The following is a 21,772-nucleotide window of genomic DNA, read 5'->3' as shown; positions in this document are numbered from 1 at the left end:
AGAAAACATGCTTTTAACCTAAAAGAAAAATCAAACTCCACAGCTGCCTTTGAGAAACTACAGCATGTCAAATTCAGCGTTGCTTTCACTTAGATCATCTCTCTTAAAAAGGCTGTAGATGTTGGGGTGTTTTTTTCTTCAAATTTAAGCTTTTTCTAAAGCTGGGCTAGGAAAAAAAATGAGACTGTGAAACAACTTCATGTGAGAAGCCTGTGAAGATGTTCAAAGCATGGCTTCCCTACTTCCTATGCCTTTTCTTCCCACCATGATGGCACTTCATTTACATGTATGAACAGCACAGATGAGAGCCAAGATAAGAAATTTGAAAAGCTGTGATGTTTTATATCCCATTACTCAAAGTGCCACGTGCAAACCCAAGCTAACAGCCCTCTGCTGGACAAAGGGGAACAGAAATAAGATCTGGCACACTGGATATCAGGTAGGAGTGAACATATTTTGTGAAAACTACTGTAGAACAGGTACTGTATCACAAGTGGTAAAAATTCCTTCCCAGGGAGATTCCAGCAGGGGCAGGGCTGCAGACAATTGAATTAGGTTTTCAGGTACTGTGCAGTCTGTAGCCATCTGACCCAAGGGCACAGCTCACACACACACACACACATATATATATATATATATATATATATATATATATATATATATATATATACTTTGGAACATCTAAGCATGGGAAGGAGTGCTCTGGCTTGCTAAAGAACTCAATGTTCAGTCGCTTGCAGTGGGGCTGTTCTTAGGGGGCACTCAGAAATAAACCAAAATAAGGCCCTTTATGGCTTTGGGGGTTAGTGTTTCTTGGGGTTTGTTTTGTTCATTGAGGGGTGGATTTTTGAAGATGTGTAGAGAAATTCTAGGGGCAAGCACTTCACATTATTAGACCACGCTAGTTGTCTTACCACTGACCACAATGAAAAATAAATTACTTTTACCTGGAATTATTGGTGATTCAAGATGTGACAACACAAATCTTGTAGCCTTACAAAAGCAATGTGTATGGACATTCAGGTGAAAAAAACATGCATAAATATTCTATTCATAAAAATGAATCAGTTCAACATTTGCACACTTGTTTGTACAAAATTAAAGGGGCAAAGGACTGACTTTCAACTGATACTTCACATTCTTAAACAGAAAAAGTTACCAAAGGACAAATGTAACACTGGCCATTAAAGAAAGGAAAGGTTCCACCTTTCTTCAGATAAGCACTGGAAACAGCACACAGAATCAATCTCTCAGTGAGCTTATTCTTTGGAAAGGGGACTCCTCGTTCCCCAGGGTGCCGTGGTCTGTTGTGTGCCCACAGGTCACTGTCCTCACCTGCCTCCCAGCCTGGCAGCTGAGCAACAGGGCTTCTGGCTTTGGGTAGGGCACCATTTGAGACCATTTGAGTCTCGCAAACGAGACTGTAGGATCTGAAATAACATAAGGCTAAATTCAGGAACTTGTCAGACACAGCAGGTCAAGTTACTGAGCAGCACAAAGGGTTCTGTGTTTAAGAACCTGTCTTGAAAGAGACACCACGTGTGTCTTACCTGGAACTCAGCTGCTGGTGCTGGACTCATCAAAGCAGACACTGCCTGCTACCACACTGTCAAACAAACTTGAGGGTTGGGCTGGAGATGGAAGGAGAGGTGAACAATTAACAATTTGCCTAGAAAATGAGAACTGAATTTAAACCAATTTTTTGCCTTTTCCTCTGTTCCAAAACACAGAGAAATAGAAAGGAGAATCAGAGATTCCTTTCTTCCATCATGGTATTATCCAGTGCCCCCAGCTGTTTTAGATACCTGGAAGGTGGGGCCAGAGTTCAGGTCCTCAGCTTTTGTGACTTGCATTCACTCCTCAACCTCTGCCCATTCCTTAGGGTGCCAGGCTGCTTGGGAGTATCTTCACTCCAAGCCCAGCATCCTCACTGACAGCTAAGGCTGCTTCTGATTGTGCAGACACAGGTGAGTACCAGTTGATGCAGCTCTCCAGCTCTCCAGTCTCCCTCTACAGCAGCCTCATTAATCAAAATGGATGTTGGCAAACTGCAGTAAATGCCAATGAAATTTCTTCAGTGTCTCCTAAGTTCTCTTGAAAACTGTGTACACGGAAATTCAGACGTTTCACTCGGCTGCGCTGCACTGCTGACACTGCAGCACACTTTTTCAGAAAAGCAAAGGAAAACAAAATACAGAACCTTCTCCTGGCACATACAGGTCACAACTAAATGACTGAATGGAAAATGCTTGGTTTAACCAAGTTCTACTGAACAAGCCAGAGTGAAAGCTTCAGGACATCACCTTATGTCGGGGGGAGGGAAGAGCATATTAAAAATAAAAGCAGAGGAAGTGCCACAAATGCTTTCACTGCACTGAGCATCTCTGCGATTGGCCAGGGGAGCTGTTGCTCCATAAACTCTGCCTGCTCCTGCCCCACGGATTCAGCCCTGCTCCCTGTTACAACAGACTGAAGCACAGCACAGCAAGCTGTCCCCAATTACTAACCCTGATGGCCATCCTCCCTCAAGAACAGTAACAAGTTTGCCCGAGATCCTAAACTCTCTCAAACTGAGCTGTGCGCAGGCAGAAAATTATAGTCCGCAAACGTTTCATGCTAAGCCTAGCAAACTTGTGTTCTGTAACTTCTGGTTTCCTAAGCAACAGAACACGGTTAAAATCCCTCCTTGGGTATTATCAAATAGGAATCCCTTTCAAGTGCGTCATCATTGTAAGAAGGAAAAGCAGGGAAACAAAGGTGAAGCAATTTCAAAAGGTACTAAACTAAAGGCAGAAAATAAATTAAACACCCTCCTCAAAGAAAAGAGGCCTTGGGTTTACAACTAAAATACCTTTACAGAGGATTATTTTAGATTTTTAAGCTAAAGAAAAATGTTTTCCTTTTGTGTGGGACCCATGTATTAAAATCAGCACAGACAAAACTGTACCTGAGTGTCTAAAAGTCTCACCTGTCCCAGGAGGAACTCTGAATTGGAAATCAAAGGTGTGCCCTAGCCTGGGGAAAAGTGCTGAAAAAATACCTACTGCTTTAAGATATGAAATGGAAAAACTAACATCCTGCCTCTTCAGCTCCTACTCTAGCGCAAAGCAATGTTGAATTTGGAACTAACCCCAGAAACTTAATAAAATTAACAACTTTAATGTCCTGACAACTGATATGCTGCAGCAAGCCCTGAAGGGCCCATGGGATTCAGTAATACACTTTGATCATAAAAAGAGGTGTTAAAGTGAATGATCCCAAATACTGGACCGAGCTACTGAGAAAATTCCTTACATATAATTAAAAAGATTGAGTTAATAAGGATATTGCATTAATTTGGGTTCATCAATAAAACAACTCTAACAGTTTTACGTGTCATCTTGAAAACCAGCATTAATGTGGAAGTGTTCAGCAGAAAGTCAGACTTAAGTAGCCAGCACTGAAACTCAATTTATTTGTGGGGAATAGGAAATTTTTTCTGCAATTACAAAAAGTAACTGGCCAAGAAGTCACAAGTCCTTCATCACAGGAGTCACATGTAGAAATTACAAGATATGCATTCTTGGGGGAATTGCAGCAATACATGAGAGGTATATAATAAATAATTGCATGTACAAACAGGTTACCAATAAACCTGAATTATTTAGTTCTGGTTTGAAGAGTATTCTCACTCCTCAGTCTCACCACAGTTTTATTCCTATGCAAAGGCGCAGTAAAATGACTGTAGCAGCCAGGCTAGGGCCAGATTTGACTGCTTCGAGTTTTAGAAGCCTTTTAGGAAGCCCGGGCACTTGCTCAGTTTGTGAACCCACTCCAAACTCTGTGTTTCTATTTGGGTACTGTTGTACTCAGTCCAGCTAGATTAAAGCTAACTAGAGATGCCTTCTCAACATAGCAAAGCCATAGTCTCAGGCTCCCTGGGCTTGTAGGCAGCATGTCCTCACTCCCAAGCTGTACAAGCTATTTTTGGATTGCACAAAATGGATGTCAACAGACCTGCTGTAATCAAACACTGGTTAAAAACAGCACCTGTCTTCAGCAAAGAGACGGCTCGTGATGGCTTCCACAGATGTTCCTAAAATGCTCTGCTGCTCTAATCAGTTTTCCAAAGGTCCATGCATCACGCTCTGTAGGGAAGGGCAGAGTGTGCACATGGCAGACTGACATCAGGTGAGGAAGCAGAAGAAGACAGTATTACATAACAGAGACCTGGCTTTGAGTCTAGAAGCAACCGGTCTCTCGTTTGGCGTCTTTCTTTTGTCACCATCTTTCACACCCTCCCGCTTACACTCCAAGGTCTGCAAGCCTTGTCTGGAAGCACACGGTGCCGGCGTGACACACAGCCCAGTGCCAGTGCAAGGCTCCACACAGTGGCAGTGTGGCACACGACAGCAGTGTGACACTCACGGCAGCACTAGGGTGACACACAAAACACTGCTGGTGTGACAGAGCTGGGACATGCGGGCAGAGCAGGAGGTCTCTGTGTGCCAGCTGAGGTGCAGAAAAACACAGCTGTCAATGTAAACACGTCAGTTCTTGATCCTGTGTGTAGGCAGACCTTGGACCTGCACAGTTGGCTAAAAGGCAAGTGCATTGCTTTACCCACAAAATGGAGTGGGCACGGTGCAGACGTTTAAGATTGACTGCCTGGAATGCAGAGCTTGGGCACAGAAAGTCAAAGCTCAATAAGCACAGGTCTGACGAAAAATGCCAGGAAAGGACAGAACGAGGGGGCGATATAAAAAGCCGTGCTCGCTATGGCCGCCCTGGCTCCCCCCATCCAGCCCAGGCCGCGCAATAAAAACCACCATGTGCGGGAGCTGGGGCCGTCCTCAGGAAAACCCGCCATGGAGCGGGGCAGGGGCTGCCAGCCCTAAGGGAAACCCGCCATGGAGGGGGCAGGGGCTGCCAAGCCCTAAGGGAAACCTGACAGGGCAGCCACCTCCAGAGGCTTTGATGTACTTGTTTCTTGGTTTAATTCAAAGATCAATTTAACATCTTTGCAAACACACATGACATATAAGGGTACTTAAAAATTGAGTCTGATCTAATTATCAAAGATAAAGCCTGTTCCCTCTAAACTTATCTTTTCATGATTGCCAAACAACACGTGAAAACAATACTTTTCTTATATTTGACTTAAAACATCCGTAATGCCTTCATTCTGAAGGCAGGAGAAAAGAAAACAATAAAAATAGAATGTAGGCAATCTTCAAAAGGCACAGAGAAGAAAACAAAAATTAAATAAGAGAAGCTTAGAAAAAACAGTTTTTCTCCTTCAAATAGCAAATACTTAGAAGATGAACTTTTGTTGTCTTACTTATTCCTCACCAAACAAGGCACTTTACAGCTTTGTTGTCTCCAATTGCTGACTTGCCATTTAAGCTCCGGTTTAGTGAAAATACACAACAAGGGATTCTCCATGGAGGAGGGTTGCAAAAGCCTCTGGATTCCTGACCATTCACCTGTGCCAATGCTCACAGTTATCTCCTAACACACCTGAGCTTCCTGTCTTTCTGTGAGGGAAGGATTCGGCTCAAGTCTAGGAAACGGGGCAGGGGAGACCAAAAGCTTCCCCTGAGATGCTTTCTAGAAGGCCTGCAAGGACCCTGTCTTTCTTCGGGACAGAGTGTGATCATTGTGCACAGTGTCTTGCCCTAGATGCCCCCTCTATTCCAGAAGGACTTTTGTCCACTTCATCGCTTGTCTATCCCTCCAGTTCCAGGGCCTCCAACCTGCTCTGTAAGGTACTAAATGTGAAAGTCGACTGCGAGGTTTCAGAATAAAGCAGTCAACATGGCTCTAACTAGGTTTTTAAAGTCAGGCTTACAATATATTTTGAGAAGGAATAGAGAAGGGGGAGATTCCACACCAGAATCCAGCACAGTCTGGCCAGCTTTCTCAGCTGGGTTCTTGAAGCACAATGCCCAGCGCTCGCACTACGCCGTCTTTACCTGTGTTCTGGTGACCAGGTCACCATCCCATGGTCAGGCCCAGGATGATGTTGGTGCCAGAGTCCTGTTGCCTGCAAACATCACACTCTTTTTTTACCCAGCTGGAGCTGAGTTCAGCCTATTTGCTGAGTTGACTTTATCCGTGTTTTCCTTATCTTGGCAGTTCTACCAGATGTCTTCATGGCCCCTAAATCCTGCATCCTTTGTGTCCCCTGGCAGTGGGCATCCTTCTTCTCAAGCTTTGTCAGCCTCCCTCTGGGTCTGAGATCGCTGAAACTGAGTCTTAGAAAGACAATTCTAGCAACAAGTCCTTTACTTTCCTAACACCTGGACATCACTTGGAGCTCGCAGGCCGCTATTGTGTGTCACAGGTGAGATGTCTCTTCTTGTCGATCAGGCTTGAAAGCGTGTAAAGCTCAAGCATGAAAGGCCATCCTTTCTTCAGGAAATGTGACCGAGGCCGCAGTTTGCAACAGCTCCGCGCCCGCACCTTCCTGAGAGCCAGAACGCTGGCGGCGCCATTGCAGGGCTCAGGGCGCTCCCTGCTGGGCGAGAGCCGCCATGACAGCGCGGGCGCCGCGCGGCGGGGGCTGGAGGGCGGGAAGGGGAGGGCGGGCGCGAGGGGCGGGGCGGTTGGTGCCCAGAGCCGGGCTCGCGCTGCTCCCTCAGAGCGTTCCCGGCCCGCGGTGGGGAGCCGTGCGGCTCTTCCTCGGGCTCTGGGAGAAGCGTGCGGCCGCTGCTGGGCCCCGGCCCGCAGATCTCGCTACTGGCCGAGGCTGCAGGGCCGGAGCTGCCGTGCGGCGTGGCACCGCCAGGGCCTCCCGGCCGGGCCGGGCTTGAGGTGCCGACACCTGAGGGAAAGCCCGCCATGGCAGCGCCGGGGCCGCTCCTACCCCGGGGCCGCCGGCAGGAGCCACGGCTGGGACGTGCCGACAGACCAGCACTGCTTGGGCGTCTTCAGTAGATGGAGACAGTGGCATCACAAGAGAGCAAACTACTACAAACACCTGATACAAAACTCCAGAGGGAAACCATAGAACTGAAAGGAAAATGAAGGTGTGCCAAAAGATAAAGAGCAAGAGAAGGAAGACTGAAAACACACCAAATCTTAATCTTCATAGTAATTTTTGCTATAACAAGGGAAACGTGATGATGGAAAAACCTACCAAACGTTTTGACAATAAAAAAGGGCCAGTTTCCTCATTTTACAAGCGTGTTAAACTCTTAAAATAAAGCAGGCACCATTCCTTTGTCTGGTCATGCCAGTTTAATGATGCCATTTGATACAGTTGTCCCTCAAATACTTCACGTAAAGTGAGCTGAGTATTTAGATTCCAGGGAATCCATGCATAATTAGTAATAGAAATCTGCCATTTTGTAGTAGTTCTGTAGTTAGCTAGTAAAATAAGTCATCGTTTTGCCAGTGGTGCTGATCCCTGACCATCCATGCAGGTTGCCTGGAAACGGATTTTTTAGTAATGGACTGCTACAAAATAACGTGTTTTCTGCTGTTAAGCTGGTACAAACACATTCACTTTTATGGTAAAAACCCAAGTGACCCTAGCAGACTGCTCTTTCTTTTCCACTTGTCGTAGATGTAAATCCATGCAGGTTAAAATATGACCACACCTTGGTGCTCTGTCGCCTGCAGCATGCATCTGAGCCACCTGTGTGAGTCTGAGTCAGGCACCTGCGGCGACAACCGGGAGAAATACGGGCTCTGTGCCCGAGTGCTCTGCCTGGTGAGTGGCTCCAGGCACTCCCTCCAGCATTACAATGGGCAATCCCTGCCACCCTGTCCTCATCAGCTCTTGCCCTTCAGTATTTTGCCTCTCTGCTTTTTTGGCAAGAAAATGAACGTATTGGACTCGTGGGCTTTCACTCACGAGATATCCAAATTGCAGTCAGGTGTGGCGGGTGGCACGGAAGGTGAGAGCCCGGCAAAAGAGCAGGAGGATTTGTGCCAGGAGAGGTTGGCCAGAGCTTAGCCCAGACCCCCAGCAAGGAAGGCCGGCCATGCAGCCGGCTGTGGGACAAAGTCTGGCTCCCAGCAGCTACACGGAGCCTCTGGCACAGGAGCTTCCCTCACCAGCTGGCTTTGTGGGCTGAGAGCCAGCAGCGGCCCCATCCTGTACCCTGCCCGGAGCCCTGGGGCTGCCTGGGGAGGCCCCCAGGCTGCTGCTGATGGGGCTGCTTGGCTCATTTCAGCACTGCTGCGTCTGTGGCCAGAGCGGGGCCACCATCATGTGCTGCAAGGAAGGCTGCAGCAGATGGTTCCACCTGCCCTGTGCCAAGGAGGGCGGCTGTGTCACACAGTACATTGCCCCATACAGGTAGCTCCTCTCCCCTTCTGGCCACCCTCGGGGAAGGACCAAGTCGTTCTCATTATGCCCATCCCTTTGTCCCCAGGTCCTACTGCCCTGAGCACCGTCCAGTGCAGATCGTGCAGGTGACTCCAGAGCCGGGCACCGAATGCCCCATCTGCATGGAGCCGGTGGAGGACAGGAAGACGTTCAACACCATAGTGTGCCCGACGTGCAAAAGAGCCTGGTTCCACAGGGACTGCCTGCAGTGGGAGCCATGCCCTCAGGCCTGGGACACAGCAGGTGCTCAGCAGCACCAGGGCCTGGCTCACACAGCTTCTGTTTGCCCTGCAGGGACAGGCCATGCGCGCTGGTCTTTTGTCCTTCCGCTGCCCCCTCTGCAGAGATGATGAGGAATTCCTTGTCGAAATGTTCCGCGTCGGGATCCGAACCCCCGTCAGGTTGGTGTCCTTCTGCGGGGCTCACAAGGCAGGAGGGTGCAAGTGCCGTGCTGTGCCAGGCCCTGCCCCAGCAGTCCAAGCCCTGCCCCATCCAGGGAGTCTGGTCTTCCGCTTCTCAGGGGACTTGGAAAAGCATTGGAGGAAGAACAGGGTCACCCTGTTACCTCCGTGAGGGCAGGGCAGAAGAAACACATCAGCTTTTCCTTTCTCCATCAGAGAGCCAACATGGGAGGACAACAATGCCTTTGCGGATCTAGGAGAGAGGCACAGCAGGTGCAATGCCAGGGAATGCCTTTACCCAGGAGGCAGGGAGGAGGCAGAGGAAGAGGGGTGAGTTGGGAAGCTGCACCCGGGGCTCTGCAGGGCACCTGTGTCTCAGGAAGGGCTCAAAGCAGAAGGAGCCAGAGGAGCTCGGCTGCACAATCCCGTGCTGGGACACTTTGTCTTCAGAGCCATCAACCCGTTTGTTTTCCCAGGCCCTGGGAGCTGCTCCTGTGCTCCTCCTGTGCTGCTGAGGGCACCCACAGGCGCTGCTCGGGCCTGACAGTGAGGAGAACCCACTGGGAGTGTGAGAGCTGTGCTGGTCTCGGCACGGGTATGAGGCAAAGCAGGCGGGTGTCCCTGGGCTGGGGGCAGTTCCCAGGCTGGGCACAGCAAAGCCCATGGGCTCCTGGAGGGCTGGGGGCAGTGCTCTGGTCGGGCATGGCCTGCTCCAGGCCTGACAGGCCTCTGACATTCCTGTTTGGCCTTACAGCCGCCAGGGATGAGCCGGAGCTCAATGGCCCCAGCCTGACCAGACAGTCAGGACTGGAATCTTCTCGGCGCCTCTCAGAATCTGAGGCCATCAGCCCCACCAGCAGCCCGGTGTCATCGGGTCTGGCTCCCCGTTCTCCATCTCCAGAGTCCAGCAGCCACAGCAGCCCCCGGCGTGCAGCCTCATCCTTGGCAGACAGCGGCAGCCCAAGCACATCAAGGCCAAGACACAGCAGCTCCATGGGCCCTGGGGACAGGGTCCATTCCAGGCGTGCTGGGCCTGACCGCAGGCGAAGGCGCTCTCGCCAGCAGAGTCGGGCCCCAAATAGACCCGTCCGGTCGCGGAGTCGCCGTGACAGGAGCAGCAGGACAAGAGCAAGGGCTGAGAGGCCCAGGCACAGGGAGACACCATCGCAGGCTTCCCCCAGATGCAGCTGCTTCTGCTGTCAAGCTCGGGCCTTAAGTCCACCTGTCTGGTCAAGGAGTCACTGTGACCAGAGCAGCAGGAGAACATCAAGGACAGAGAGGCCCAGGCAAAGGCAGACACCATCGCGGGCAGCCCCCAGACTCAGCCGATCCCGCCAGGAAGCTCAGGCCCAGAGTCCACCTGCCCGGTCGAGGAGTCGCCGAGACAGGAGCAGCAGCACAACATCGAGGGCAGAGAGGCCCAGGCGAAGGGAGACACCATCGCAGGCAGCCCCCAGACGCAGCCGCTCCCGCCTGCCACGTCAAGTCTCGAATGGACCTGTCCAGTCCAGCGGTCTCCAGGACAGGAACAGGAGGACAGCAGCAAGTGCTGAGAGGCCCAGGCGAAGGGAGACATCCTCGGGGACGTCCCCCAGACGCAGCCGCTCCCGCCTGCAACGCCAGGCCTCAAACCGACCTGTCCGGTCCAGGAGTCGCCAGGACAGGAGCAGGAGGACAGCAGCAAGTGCTGAGAGGCCCAGGCCCAGGGGGACACCGTCGGGGAGGTCGCGCTGGAGCAACCGCTCCCGCCAGCCACGTCGGGCCTCAACTCAGACCTCTATCAGCAGCCCGTAGTGTCATCTTCTCTTTCTAGTCCCTCTGCTGCTGGAAGTGAAGGTGAGAAGGGTCAATACAGGCACCTTGAGATTTGCAGGTCTGTGGAAAACCCAGATTAGCTCTTGGCATTTCTATGATTCTTGATTTCTATGTTACCGTGTATTGTGAAGGGAAACGCCACCTGAGGACGTAGCTAATTAGAAAGGACACTCATTGCTGCCTTTAGACAGATATTTCCCCACTGCTTACCCTTGAAAGTGAACCGATCCTTAATGGCTTGGATACGTTTAGGGAGACATGACGAGCAAGGTGGCTCTTAGGGAAGCTGTCTTTGAAAAGGCCGTGTGCTGAGTTGCTAGCCTTGATCAATCTCATTTCAGTAAAGCCTTCCTTCAGTAAAGCGGAGGGAGAAGGAAGAGAGTGAGACACTGCCTCAAGTGTCTGGAGAAATCGATTGCGACACTGCTGCTGATTTAAAAGACTTGCTTGGACCTTCAAAGGTCAAACCGGAAAAGACAATGGAAATAGCCTGGGACAAAGAGGATGCGAAGGACTCTGCCCCAGACGAACGTCTGGGACCTTTGCCTGAAAACGACAGAACTCAGGAGTCCAGTGCTTTCCAGTTTTCCTTCTTTGGAGACACAGAGGAGTTGGGCATCAAAGAAGGTAACAGCAGAACCCTCCTAACGGAGCCATTTCTAAGGAACAGCTTCTGGCAGGCACTGTAGAGCAATATGGTGTGAAGAAGGTCACAATCCAGAGGATTTTCAGCAGCAGAAGTCAGTAATTATGCTGAAGCATTTTGATCTTCATTTCTACTTGCCAAGGTTGTGGGAGATTAATGAGAGATAACTGCTGCTTGCATCTCAGGAATTTTGAGATGCACGCCTTGAGAAGGCATTGGGATTTTTGCAGAGTGGTGAAAAAGCTTGTTGTCGTGCCCTAAACTTCTCAAACAGGGAAAAAGGTGACACAGCAGTCATACCAAGTTACATGGAACCCAAGAGGATTTGAAGGAAAATGGGTGTTAAGGTAGAGGGAGGAGCAAAATCCTGGAGTTGACCCCAAGCTCCATGAACATTCTGTTAGTTACTGAATTCTATTCCTGGACCTTCAGAAAAAGGAAACTGAATGACACTGAAGGATCATTGGGGTGTCCTAGCCTCAGATAAAATGAGGCCTTATGAAATGAAGATGAAGGAATGTTTAATCAAGTCACAGTCAGGTAGGAATGAAAGGAAACCGTGCCGAGTTATCCAAAATCTTAAAAAACAACACCACAAAGCAACAAGCCCACCACACTTGTGCTGAATTCAGGAGCTATTCACTGTCTTCTGGATGCAATGATAAATATTGAAGAATACATAGGAGATGCCTAGAAGAAAGTGGAAGATCCTGGAGCAGAGCTACAGCTCAGGAAATCAGGGAGGAGAAGATTCCGTCCTTCCTAAATCTGTCTTCCCCAGTGTAAATATTTCACTTGAAAGAAGGAATTTTTCCTGGCGAGCAGAGAAATAATCTGGTTTTGGCTTTCTTTCTCTTTTGGTGCTGGTTTTGCAGAGCCTCACGTACTTGGAATGATAAAGCCGGAAAAAGTCAGGTGGCAAGAGGATGCACCTTTCCAAGACATCACTTCTGAGGGTGCTGATGAGCCTGAGATGTCAGAAATTGAAAAGCACCAAGAAAGGCAAGTTCCATTTGTATTTGTTGTCTACTTGGCTGTAGTAGTTGGATGCTGTGGGAATATGAATGGCAGCACTGAGGAAATGGGAAACTGACACTGCACACCTCTGAGCAAGGAAAGTCATCTTGGAAAACCATTGGTGCTGTGTGGAGTCCAGAGTCCCAGCAGCCCATTGGATGTGAAGTTGAATGTGAAGAGAGAGAAGTTGAGCACAAGAAATTGACTGGGTTGTTTTGGTTTGGCCAACCCCAAACTGAGTTTTGCCAAAAGGCAAAGACACAGTCAGTTTTCTTGTAAAAAGTGGGGTTTTTTTTAATAGAAGGCTTTATTTGCATACTATGGAGTAGAGCTCTTCCATGTATACCATTTCTCTGAGGCACCACAGCTCTAACTCGTGCTCATGGCATTTGATAGGACCTTTTAGGATGCTAAAACCCCTTTGTACTTGTCTAGGGTTCTTTCTCTACCACGCACAGAAAGTGCTAGAGTTTTCTTCTTCTCCATAGATGATGAACGCCTAAGAGGTACGACACAACTTCTTCAGTCCCCTTTTGTATATTTTTCCCTTTTAAACCCTTACTGGACTTGAGTAAGGAGGAAAAAATGCTGCCTGGTTATGAATGCTCTGTAGTCAAAATTTTCCATCCTTTCTTGTGGTCAAAGTTGTGGTAGAATCCCATGAGAGAGTCCTGGTAAAAAATAAAGGCTGAGCAGCTTTCTGGCTTTCCTTTCTTTCAGATAATTACCTCATAGCTATAGGAACTTTTAGAGCTTAGCAGAAAAATAGTCACTAGACAGGTTACCGAGACATTTGGGATCCTTTCAGGTAGGTCTATCTCCTTGAACTTTTTTTCCCGTGTTTCTGGTGTTACCATTAGGAATGCCGAGTGTTCTTGTCAGCCACGTACGTCCGTGCGGTTCTTCATCCTAATGAATCTGAGGCTTTCTCTTCTGAAGCCAGTGAATTTTCTATTTAAAAACAAAGACAACAACAACAAAAGAAAACATACACAGCCCCAAAAAATTACACAGGCCACCAAAACAATTGCTTGTTCTATTTTGTAGAATATAGTCTCAAGACAGGCTTAAATGACGTTCGTTTCTAGAGACTTGTTAGATAACGCTGATGAAATGTATGGCTGTGTTCATAGAGTTACTGCCCTGCAATCTTCCAGCCCGTCTGAATTGCAGGATGTGTTAGAATGGAGATCTCAGCCCCTGGAAGGCAGCACTTCTGGGGGCAGCTGTGGGATTCTGCTGCTGAGCATTTAATGAAAGAGCTGCTGTTTCACTGCAATTTAGATTTCAGCATGTTCAGGGAGACAGCTGCTGCCTTTCATTTTTCTTAGTACACACCAGGCTGCAGTAGGGAACATTTCTGTTGGAGCCAACATGTGGTGGGGGGCAAGAGAATAGGAGGGACGTGAAGAATAGAGCTTCTGACTTGACCGTTGTGTTGTTCATTCATGATTGTTGGGAGCAGCAGCAGAATCAGAAGGGTTGAACCCTATTGATTGGTGTTGTGTTTTCTTTTGTGCAGAGGGCCCAAAGTTATTTTTCGTAAATCCGTAGAGCTCAGTGAAGACAAAGTGGGTTGGGAAGACAGATGTAGATCATTGCTTGAGGTGAGTATGGAACGTCTGTTCCCTGGTAACTGTGGCTGAATGCTGAGCATGGGGAGGGAACACGGCTATGGATGTGCATGCAAAATTAATTCAGGACCTCCAGAAGAGCCTGAAACTTTGTAACTGTCAGGGAACAAATAGTTGCTAGTATACTGGTGTGTGTAACATGATGTTGTGATGTCCAGCCAAGTAAACCACTGCATCTCTCTATGTTACAGGAGCAGCTAGCTAACTAAATGTAAGGGACGTGTTTAAGAGGAACAGTGAATTTAGAGACTTCTGCGAGTAGTGGATTCAAAAACTTCTCCTAGGAATATGTTAGATTTTCATTAATTTCTGGATTGTCTAAGGAAGCATAAGAATTCCATACGGAAACTGAACCCAAACTAATAAACCCTTTCTTGAAAAGAATCGTGTCATATTTGTTCCTTGAAGAAGTCACCAAACAACCTTACCTTTTAAATCCTTTCAAGGATCTAACAGGAAAAAATATTGGCAAACCCGGTTAGGCAGTGTTTGCGAGCTGGCGCTGATGCTCTCGGGTTCCGGGGAGCCACGGGAAGGCTCCAGTCCAGACTGTCCGGTCAGGCTGGGGCCATTGAGCTCCAGCTCGGCCCTGGAGGCTGTGAGGACAATCAGCAATGTCAAAGGCCTCCCAGGCCTGGGCCAGGCTGGGCCAGAGCAGTGCCCCCAGCCCTCCAGGAGCCTACGGGCTCTGCCAAGCCCAAAAGGACACTGCCCCCTGCCCAGGGGGCTTGGCCTGACAGCCGTGCCCAGAGCAACAGAGCTGTCACACTCCCCGCTGGTTCTGGTCGCTGTCAGGCGTGAGCAACGCCCGTGGGTGCCCTGGGCAGCACAGGAGCAGTACAGGGGCACTTGCCAGAGGGTCTGGGGAAGCACAGGAGTCAGCTTCTGCTCGGTGACACAGCAGGCATGCTGCAGGGGACAGAGCCAATGGCAGTGGGCGTGAGCAGCTCTGTGGGGCTCTCAGCCCGCAGCATCGACCCCAAGGGCTGCTCTGTCCCTGCCTGCGTGCCTGGCTGATGGGCAGGGCTGGAGGCCTTGGAGAGCAGCGGCCATTGCGGGCACGGGGCTCCCACCAGCTGCCCCCTGGCCCAGCTGGGCCCCACTTGAGGAGGAAGGAGGCTCCCAGCCCTGGCCTGGCTGAGCAGCTCCTGCCTGCCCCGGCCTCTGCTCTGGGCCCCACGCTGGCCATCCCGACAGCCCCTGGGCCAGGCTGTGGGAGGGGCTGCTTTGCCCTCACCTTGCTCCCTGCCATCAGAGCCCTCCTGCTCCCTGTTGCACTTGGCGGCTTACAGTCTCCAGGGATGAGCTGGAGGTCAATGGCCCCAGCCTAACCTGCCAGTCAGGACTGGAGTCTTCTTGGGGCCTCTCAGAATCTGAGGCCATCACCCCCAGCTCCAGCAGCCCAGTGACATCTGGTCTGGTTCTCCATCGCCAGGGACCAGCAGCCACAGCAGCCCCCGGTGTGCAGCCTCTTCCTTGGCAGACAGTGGCAGCCCAAGCACACCAAGGGCAAGATACAGCAGCTCCATGGACCCTGAGGACAGGGTCTATTCCAGGCATGCTGGGCCTGACCGCAGGCGAAGGCGCTCTCGCCATCAGGGTCAGGCCTCAGATGGATCCGTCCGGTCGCGGAGTCGCCGTGACAGGAGCAGCAGGAGAACGTCAAGTGCAGAGAGGCCCAGGCGCAGGGACGCACCATCGCAGGATGACACATCCTGGTCATCCCCCGATGTCTTATCCATCCACCAACGTATCTCAATGCATCCCAATGTTCCACCAGCCACACTGGGCCTCGAGTCCAGCATTCCACTGCCCTCCAAAGTAGAGGCCAGGCCCCCAGCAAGGAAGGCCGGCCATGCAGCCGGCTGTGGGACAAAGTCTGGCTCCCAGCAGCTACACGGAGCCTCTGGCACAGGAGCTTCCCTCACCAGCTGGCTCTGTGGGTTGAGAGCCAGCAGCGGCCCCATCCTGCTTTCTGCCTGCAGCCCTGGGGCTGCCTGGGGAGGCCCCAAAGCTGCCGCTGATGGGGCTGCTTGGCTCATTTCAGCACTGCTGCGTCTGTGGCCAGAGCGGGGCCACCATCATGTGCTGCAAGGAAGGCTGCGACAGATGGTTCCACCTGCCCTGTGCCAAGGAGGGCGGCTGTGTCACACAGTACATTGCCCCATACAGGTAGCTCCTCTCCCCTTCTGGCCAGCCCCGGGGAAGGACCCAGCAGTTCTCATTTTTCCCATTTCTTTGTCCCCAGGCCCTACTGCCCTGAGCACCGCCCAGAGCAGGACTTGTTTGATGTGCTTGAGGCAGCAGTCTCAATTGTAGTTGTAGTAGTAGCTCCAGTTGTAGTAGTAGCGTAGCAGTTGTTGTTAGCAGCCTCAGGACACTTCTAGACGTGCTGGGCCTGACCACAGAGAAACAGCTCCTTCCAGCAAAGCTGAACCCTGAATCCACCTGTCCTGTCAAGGAGTTGCCGGCACAGGGACGCTGTCAGGGACAATCCCCAGACGCAGCCACTCCCAGCAGCGACGTCGGGCCTCAACTCAGATCTGGCAAAGGAGCACGTAGCATTATCTTTTCTTTCTAGTGCGTTTGCTGCCGTTAGGGAAGGCGAGCAAGGTCAATAGAGGCAAAGATTTGAGATTTGCAGGTCTCTGGGAAAACCGTGTTAGCTCTTGCTGTTCCTATTGGCAGAAAAGAAATCTGTGCTTAAGACATCGATTTCTATGTCCCCGTGTATTAAGTGAGAAGTCATTTAAGGATGTAGCTAATTAAAAAGGACACTTGTTCCTGCCTTTTAGACTCCAACCACAAATGTTTCCCCACTGCTTACCTGTCTTGGTTTGAGACAAGTTAGGAGGAAATATCCTGAAAGGAGCATCTCTAAAGAAGGCAGACTTTGGCATGGCCTCCCCCCACCAAACAAAAGGAATTTCTTGGAGCAAGGGGAAAAAACCTGTTTATTTAACAAGCAGAGTGCACGCAGGCACGGAGGAAAATGGATACTGTTAAGTAATAGACCTTCTGGCTGCAGAGAAAGCTGGCAGATTTTAGAGTCCTGCTTGGCTCCTCCCAAGGTCCAGAGCTGGGATTTGGTGTCCTGTGGCCTCCCATGCCTGGACTGCGGCGTGGGGCTCCCAGTGATGGTCTGGTTTCTCAAACTGGAGCAAAGCTGAACAGTTGCAGAAGGAGCCACAGAAATGATCAGAGAAGCTGTATGCAGTCCTGAGAAACTTTTTGCCTCAGCTAGCAAAATTGAATCTAGCTACAAGCAAGAATTTAACTCCCCCTATCTCTGCTGAGAAAGAATCAATGCTGAGAGTGGAGGAGAACCTGTGTTTGAACAGACAGCCAAAAGAACACCCCTGGTTTCCCCCCACCCCCTGGGCCTAGCTTAAAGCTGCAGGACCCATGTCTGGGCATAGAGCAGATGACAGGGGAGACAGTGTCATACAGTCAACCCAGACATTGCCCTTGAAAGGCAACCACTCCTTCATAGGCCTGGATACATTTAGGGAAACATGAAAAGCAAGGCAGTGCTTAGGGAAGCTGTGTTTTTTCAATATATTTGCTAGAAGGAAAACATGGACCAAACTAGCAACGTTCCTTTACTGTGGGAAAAACATCCTCCTGTTTTGGACTACTGAGACAAGGACGGTTGAAACTTTTCCAGTCAGACGTACACAGAAAACTCCCAAGGAATTCTCTGGGTTTCCACTGAGTCAGTGTAAAAGATGATGTTTCTCAGGAGCTTAACACTAATACTTAATACTAAATTTTTAATATGAAATGTCAAAGTTATTAGATTATTAGATGACAGGCAAATTGCGGTTGGGAGGCAGCTGCAGTGGTTCCCAGCTTTATCTCCTGTTCCCAACAGTGATCAGCACGGGCATGAAATCAGGTTCATCTCAGTTCACTGCAGTGAGGTCTTGAGGAAAATGTCAGTTCACCAAGAGCAGGTTTGGAATCTGTGCAGTGCAAGAGACTCTGCACAAGCTCTCTGGGCAACCGACTGCCAGGGGCAGGAGCCCTGGCGTGACCGTGCCTGAACAGCACCTTTCTGCCTACAGTGCCACCCTCGATGGCTGCCCTGGGGCCTGGGATTGGACCCTGCACTTGCTGCAGGAGTCTCTGGCCTGGTTCCGTGCTGACCAAAGGCTTGGAACCATCTCAGAACCTCGGTTCCCAAGGGGGCGGCCTCAAGCGGTTGCCGGGCATGTGAGGCCATGGCTGCCTCAATCTTGGGAGCAAGATGCTGATGTCAGAGGAGTGGCCATTGTGACACGTGTGACCAAAGCCCCAAAAGGGAAGGCTGGGCTCAGGCCGTGTGTCAGTGCGACCTGGCAACGGGAGGAGAAGGTAAGGCAGGGAAGCAGCTGCCCAGGGACCAGAGGGGCCCCACACCTCGGGCCTCTGGGCCCTTGCTGCAGGCTCACCTGCCTCTCCCTTCCCAGAATCAGCGCAGGAACATCCAGAGGAGACGGCGGTGTTCCTCAAGGCGACGACGGGAGCAGAAGGCGGACAGGAGCAGGGCTCACGCAGGGCTGACCAGGGAGTAGCACCCTCGTAGCTCTGGGCCTGTTCTCCAAACTCCCATCACTCTTCTTTCTCCCACAGAGAGAGAGGACCAGCACCTGGCGGAGACAGCGGCGTTCCTGGACAGGGACTCAGCGCTGACAACCGCCATGTGCGACAGGGAGCAGGAGGGCTCTGATGGCAGGGAGCAAGGTGAGGGCAAAGCAGCCCCTCCCACAGCCTGGCCCAGGGGCTGTCGGGATGGCCAGCGTGGGGCCCAGAGCAGAGGCTGGGGGAGACAGGAACTGCTCAGCCAGGCCGGGGCTGGGAGCCTCCTTCCTCCTCAAGTGGGGCCCAGCTGGGCCAGGGGGCAGCTGGTGGGAGCCCCGTGCCCGCAATGGCCGCTGCTCTCCAAGGCCTCCAGCCCTGCCCATCAGCCAGGCATGCAGGCAGGGACAGAGCAGCCCTTGGGGCCGATGCTGCGGGCTGAGAGCCCCACAGAGCTGCTCACGCCCGCTGCCATTGGCTCTGTCCCCTGCAGCATGCCTGCTGTGTCGCCGTGCAGAGGCTGACCCGGACACCTGCGGCGACAAACAGGAGAAATACGGGCTCTATGCCCACATCTTCTGCCTGGTGAGTGGCTCCGGGCACTCCCTCCAGCATTGCAATGGGCACTCCCTGCCACCCTGTCCTCATCAGCTCCTCCCATTTTCTGCAGTATTTTGCCACGCTGCTTTGTCGGCAAGCAAAGAAATGTGTTGGACTCCTGGGTTTTCTTCTTCGAGATATCCAGCTTGCAGTCAGGCGGGCGGCATGGAAGGTGAGGGCCTGGCAAAAGAGCAGGGAGATTTGTGCCAGGAGAGGTTGGCCAGAGCTTAGCCCAGACCCCCAGCAAGGAAGGCCGGCCATGCAGCCGGCTGTGGGACAAAGTCTGGCTCCCAGAAGCTCCGTGGAGCCTCTGGCACAGGAGCTTCCCTCACCAGCTGGCTCTGTGGGTTGAGAGCCAGCAGCGGCCCCATCCTGCTCCCTGCCCGGAGCCCTGGGGCTGCCTGGGGAGGCCCCCAGGCTGCTGCTGATGGGGCTGCTTGGCTCATTTCAGCACTGCTGCGTCTGTGGCCAGAGCGGGGCCACCATCATGTGCTGCAAGGAAGGCTGCAGCAGATGGTTCCACCTGCCCTGTGCCAAGGAGGGCGGCTGTGTCACACAGTACATTGCCCCATACAGGTAGCTCCTCTCCCCTTCTGGCCACCCTCGGGGAAGGACCAAGTCGTTCTCATTATGCCCATCCCTTTGTCCCCAGGTCCTACTGCCCTGAGCACCGTCCAGTGCAGATCGTGCAGGTGACTCCAGAGCCGGGCACCGAATGCCCCATCTGCATGGAGCCAGTGGAGGACAGGAAGACCTACAACACCATAGTGTGCCCGACGTGCAAAAGAGCCTGGTTCCACAGGGACTGCCTGCAGGTGGGAGCCATGCCCTCAGGCCTGGGACACAGCAGGAGCTCAGCAGCACCAGGGCCTGGCTCACACTGCTTCTGTTTGCCCTGCAGGGACAGGCCATGCGCGCTGGTCTTTTGTCCTTCCGCTGCCCCCTCTGCAGAGATGATGAGGAATTCCTTGTCGAAATGTTCCGCGTGGGCATCCGAACCCCCGTCAGGTTGGTGTCCTTCTGCGGGGCTCACAAGGCAGGAGGGTGCAAGTGCCGTGCTGTGCCAGGCCCTGCCCCAGCAGTCCAAGCCCTGCCCCATCCAGGGAGTCTGGTCTTCCGCTTCTCAGGGGACTTGGAAAAGCATTGGAGGAAGAGCAGGGTCACCCTGTTACCTCCGTGAGGGCAGGGCAAAAGAAACACATCAGCTTTTCCTTTCTCCATCAGAGAGCCAACATGGGAGGACAACAACGCCTTTGCGGATCTAGGAGAGAGGCACAGCAGGTGCAATGCCAGGGAATGCCTTTACCCAGGAGGCAGGGAGGAGGCAGAGGAAGAGGGGTGAGTTGGGAAGCTGCACCCGGGGCTCTGCAGGGCACCTGTGTCTCAGGAAGGGCTCAAAGCAGAAGGAGCCAGAGGAGCTCGGCTGCACAATCCCGTGCTGGGACACTTTGTCTTCAGAGCCATCAACCCGTTTGTTTTCCCAGGCCCTGGGAGCTGCTCCTGTGCTCCTCCTGTGCTGCTGAGGGCACCCACAGGCGCTGCTCAGGCCTGACAGTGAGGAGAACCCACTGGGAGTGTGAGAGCTGTGCTGGTCTCGGCACGGGTATGAGGCAAAGCAGGCGGGTGTCCCTGGGCTGGGACCAGTGCCCAGGCTGGGCACAGCAAAGCCCATGGGCTCCTGGAGGGCTGGGGGCAGTGCTCTGGTCGGGCATGGCCTGCTCCAGGCCTGACAGGCCTCTGACATTCCTGTTTGGCCTTACAGCCGCCAGGGATGAGCTGGAGCTCAATGGCCCCAGCCTGACCAGACAGTCAGGACTGGAATCTTCTCGGCGCCTCTCAGAATCTGAGGCCATCAGCCCCACCAGCAGCCCGGTGTCATCGGGTCTGGCTCCCCGTTCTCCATCTCCAGAGGCCAGCAGCCACAGCAGCCCCCGGCGTGCAGCCTCATCCTTGGCAGACAGCGGCAGCCCAAGCACATCAAGGCCAAGACACAGCAGCTCCATGGACCCTGGGGACAGGGTCCATTCCAGGCGTGCTGGGCCTGACCGCAGGCGAAGGCGCTCTCGCCAGCAGAGTCGGGCCCCAAATAGACCCGTCCGGTCGCGGAGTCGCCGTGACAGGAGCAGCAGGACAAGAGCAAGGGCTGAGAGGCCCAGGCACAGGGAGACACCATCGCAGGCTTCACCCAGATGCAGCTGCTTCTGCTGTCAAGCTCGGGCCTTAAGTCCACCTGTCTGGTCAAGGAGTCACTGTGACCAGAGCAGCAGGAGAACATCAAGGACAGAGAGGCCCAGGCAAAGGCAGACACCATCGCGGGCAGCCCCCAGACTCAGCCGATCCCGCCAGGAAGCTCAGGCCCAGAGTCCACCTGCCCGGTCGAGGAGTCGCCGAGACAGGAGCAGCAGCACAACATCGAGGGCAGAGAGGCCCAGGCGAAGGGAGACACCATCGCAGGCAGCCCCCAGACGCAGCCGCTCCCGCCTGCCACGTCAAGTCTCGAATGGACCTGTCCAGTCCAGCGGTCTCCAGGACAGGAACAGGAGGACAGCAGCAAGTGCTGAGAGGCCCAGGCAAAGGGAGACATCCTCGGGGACGTCCCCCAGACGCAGCCGCTCCCGCCTGCAACGCCAGGCCTCAAACCGACCTGTCCGGTCCAGGAGTCGCCAGGACAGGAGCAGGAGGACAGCAGCAAGTGCTGAGAGGCCCAGGCCCAGGGGGACACCGTCGGGGAGGTCGCGCTGGAGCAACCGCTCCCGCCAGCCACGTCGGGCCTCAACTGGGA

The 21,772-nt window shown here is 52.6% G+C and overlaps 1 protein-coding gene and 1 pseudogene across 1 annotated transcript; both read left to right on the top strand.

Annotated features, from left to right (window-relative positions):
- The first annotated feature begins 7,606 nt into the window (after positions 1–7,606).
- On the top strand, positions 7,607–10,271 carry LOC131582245 (PHD finger protein 7-like). Its single transcript, XM_058845200.1, is given in 8 exon segments — positions 7,607–7,696; positions 8,163–8,287; positions 8,364–8,579; positions 8,581–8,718; positions 8,935–9,048; positions 9,195–9,313; positions 9,473–9,592; positions 9,970–10,271. Coding segments are annotated over 8 exon segments (1,224 nt in total).
- Positions 10,272–11,012: 741 nt separating this feature from the next.
- On the top strand, positions 11,013–21,551 carry LOC131582244 (G2/M phase-specific E3 ubiquitin-protein ligase-like; annotated as a pseudogene).
- The last annotated feature ends 221 nt before the right edge of the window (positions 21,552–21,772 follow it).

Source organism: Poecile atricapillus, chromosome 9 (assembly GCF_030490865.1).
Source record: "Poecile atricapillus isolate bPoeAtr1 chromosome 9, bPoeAtr1.hap1, whole genome shotgun sequence".
NCBI lineage: Eukaryota > Metazoa > Chordata > Aves > Passeriformes > Paridae > Poecile > Poecile atricapillus.
Note: the sequence above shows the minus strand (reverse complement) of the source record. Positions and strands in the feature narration are given on the sequence as shown.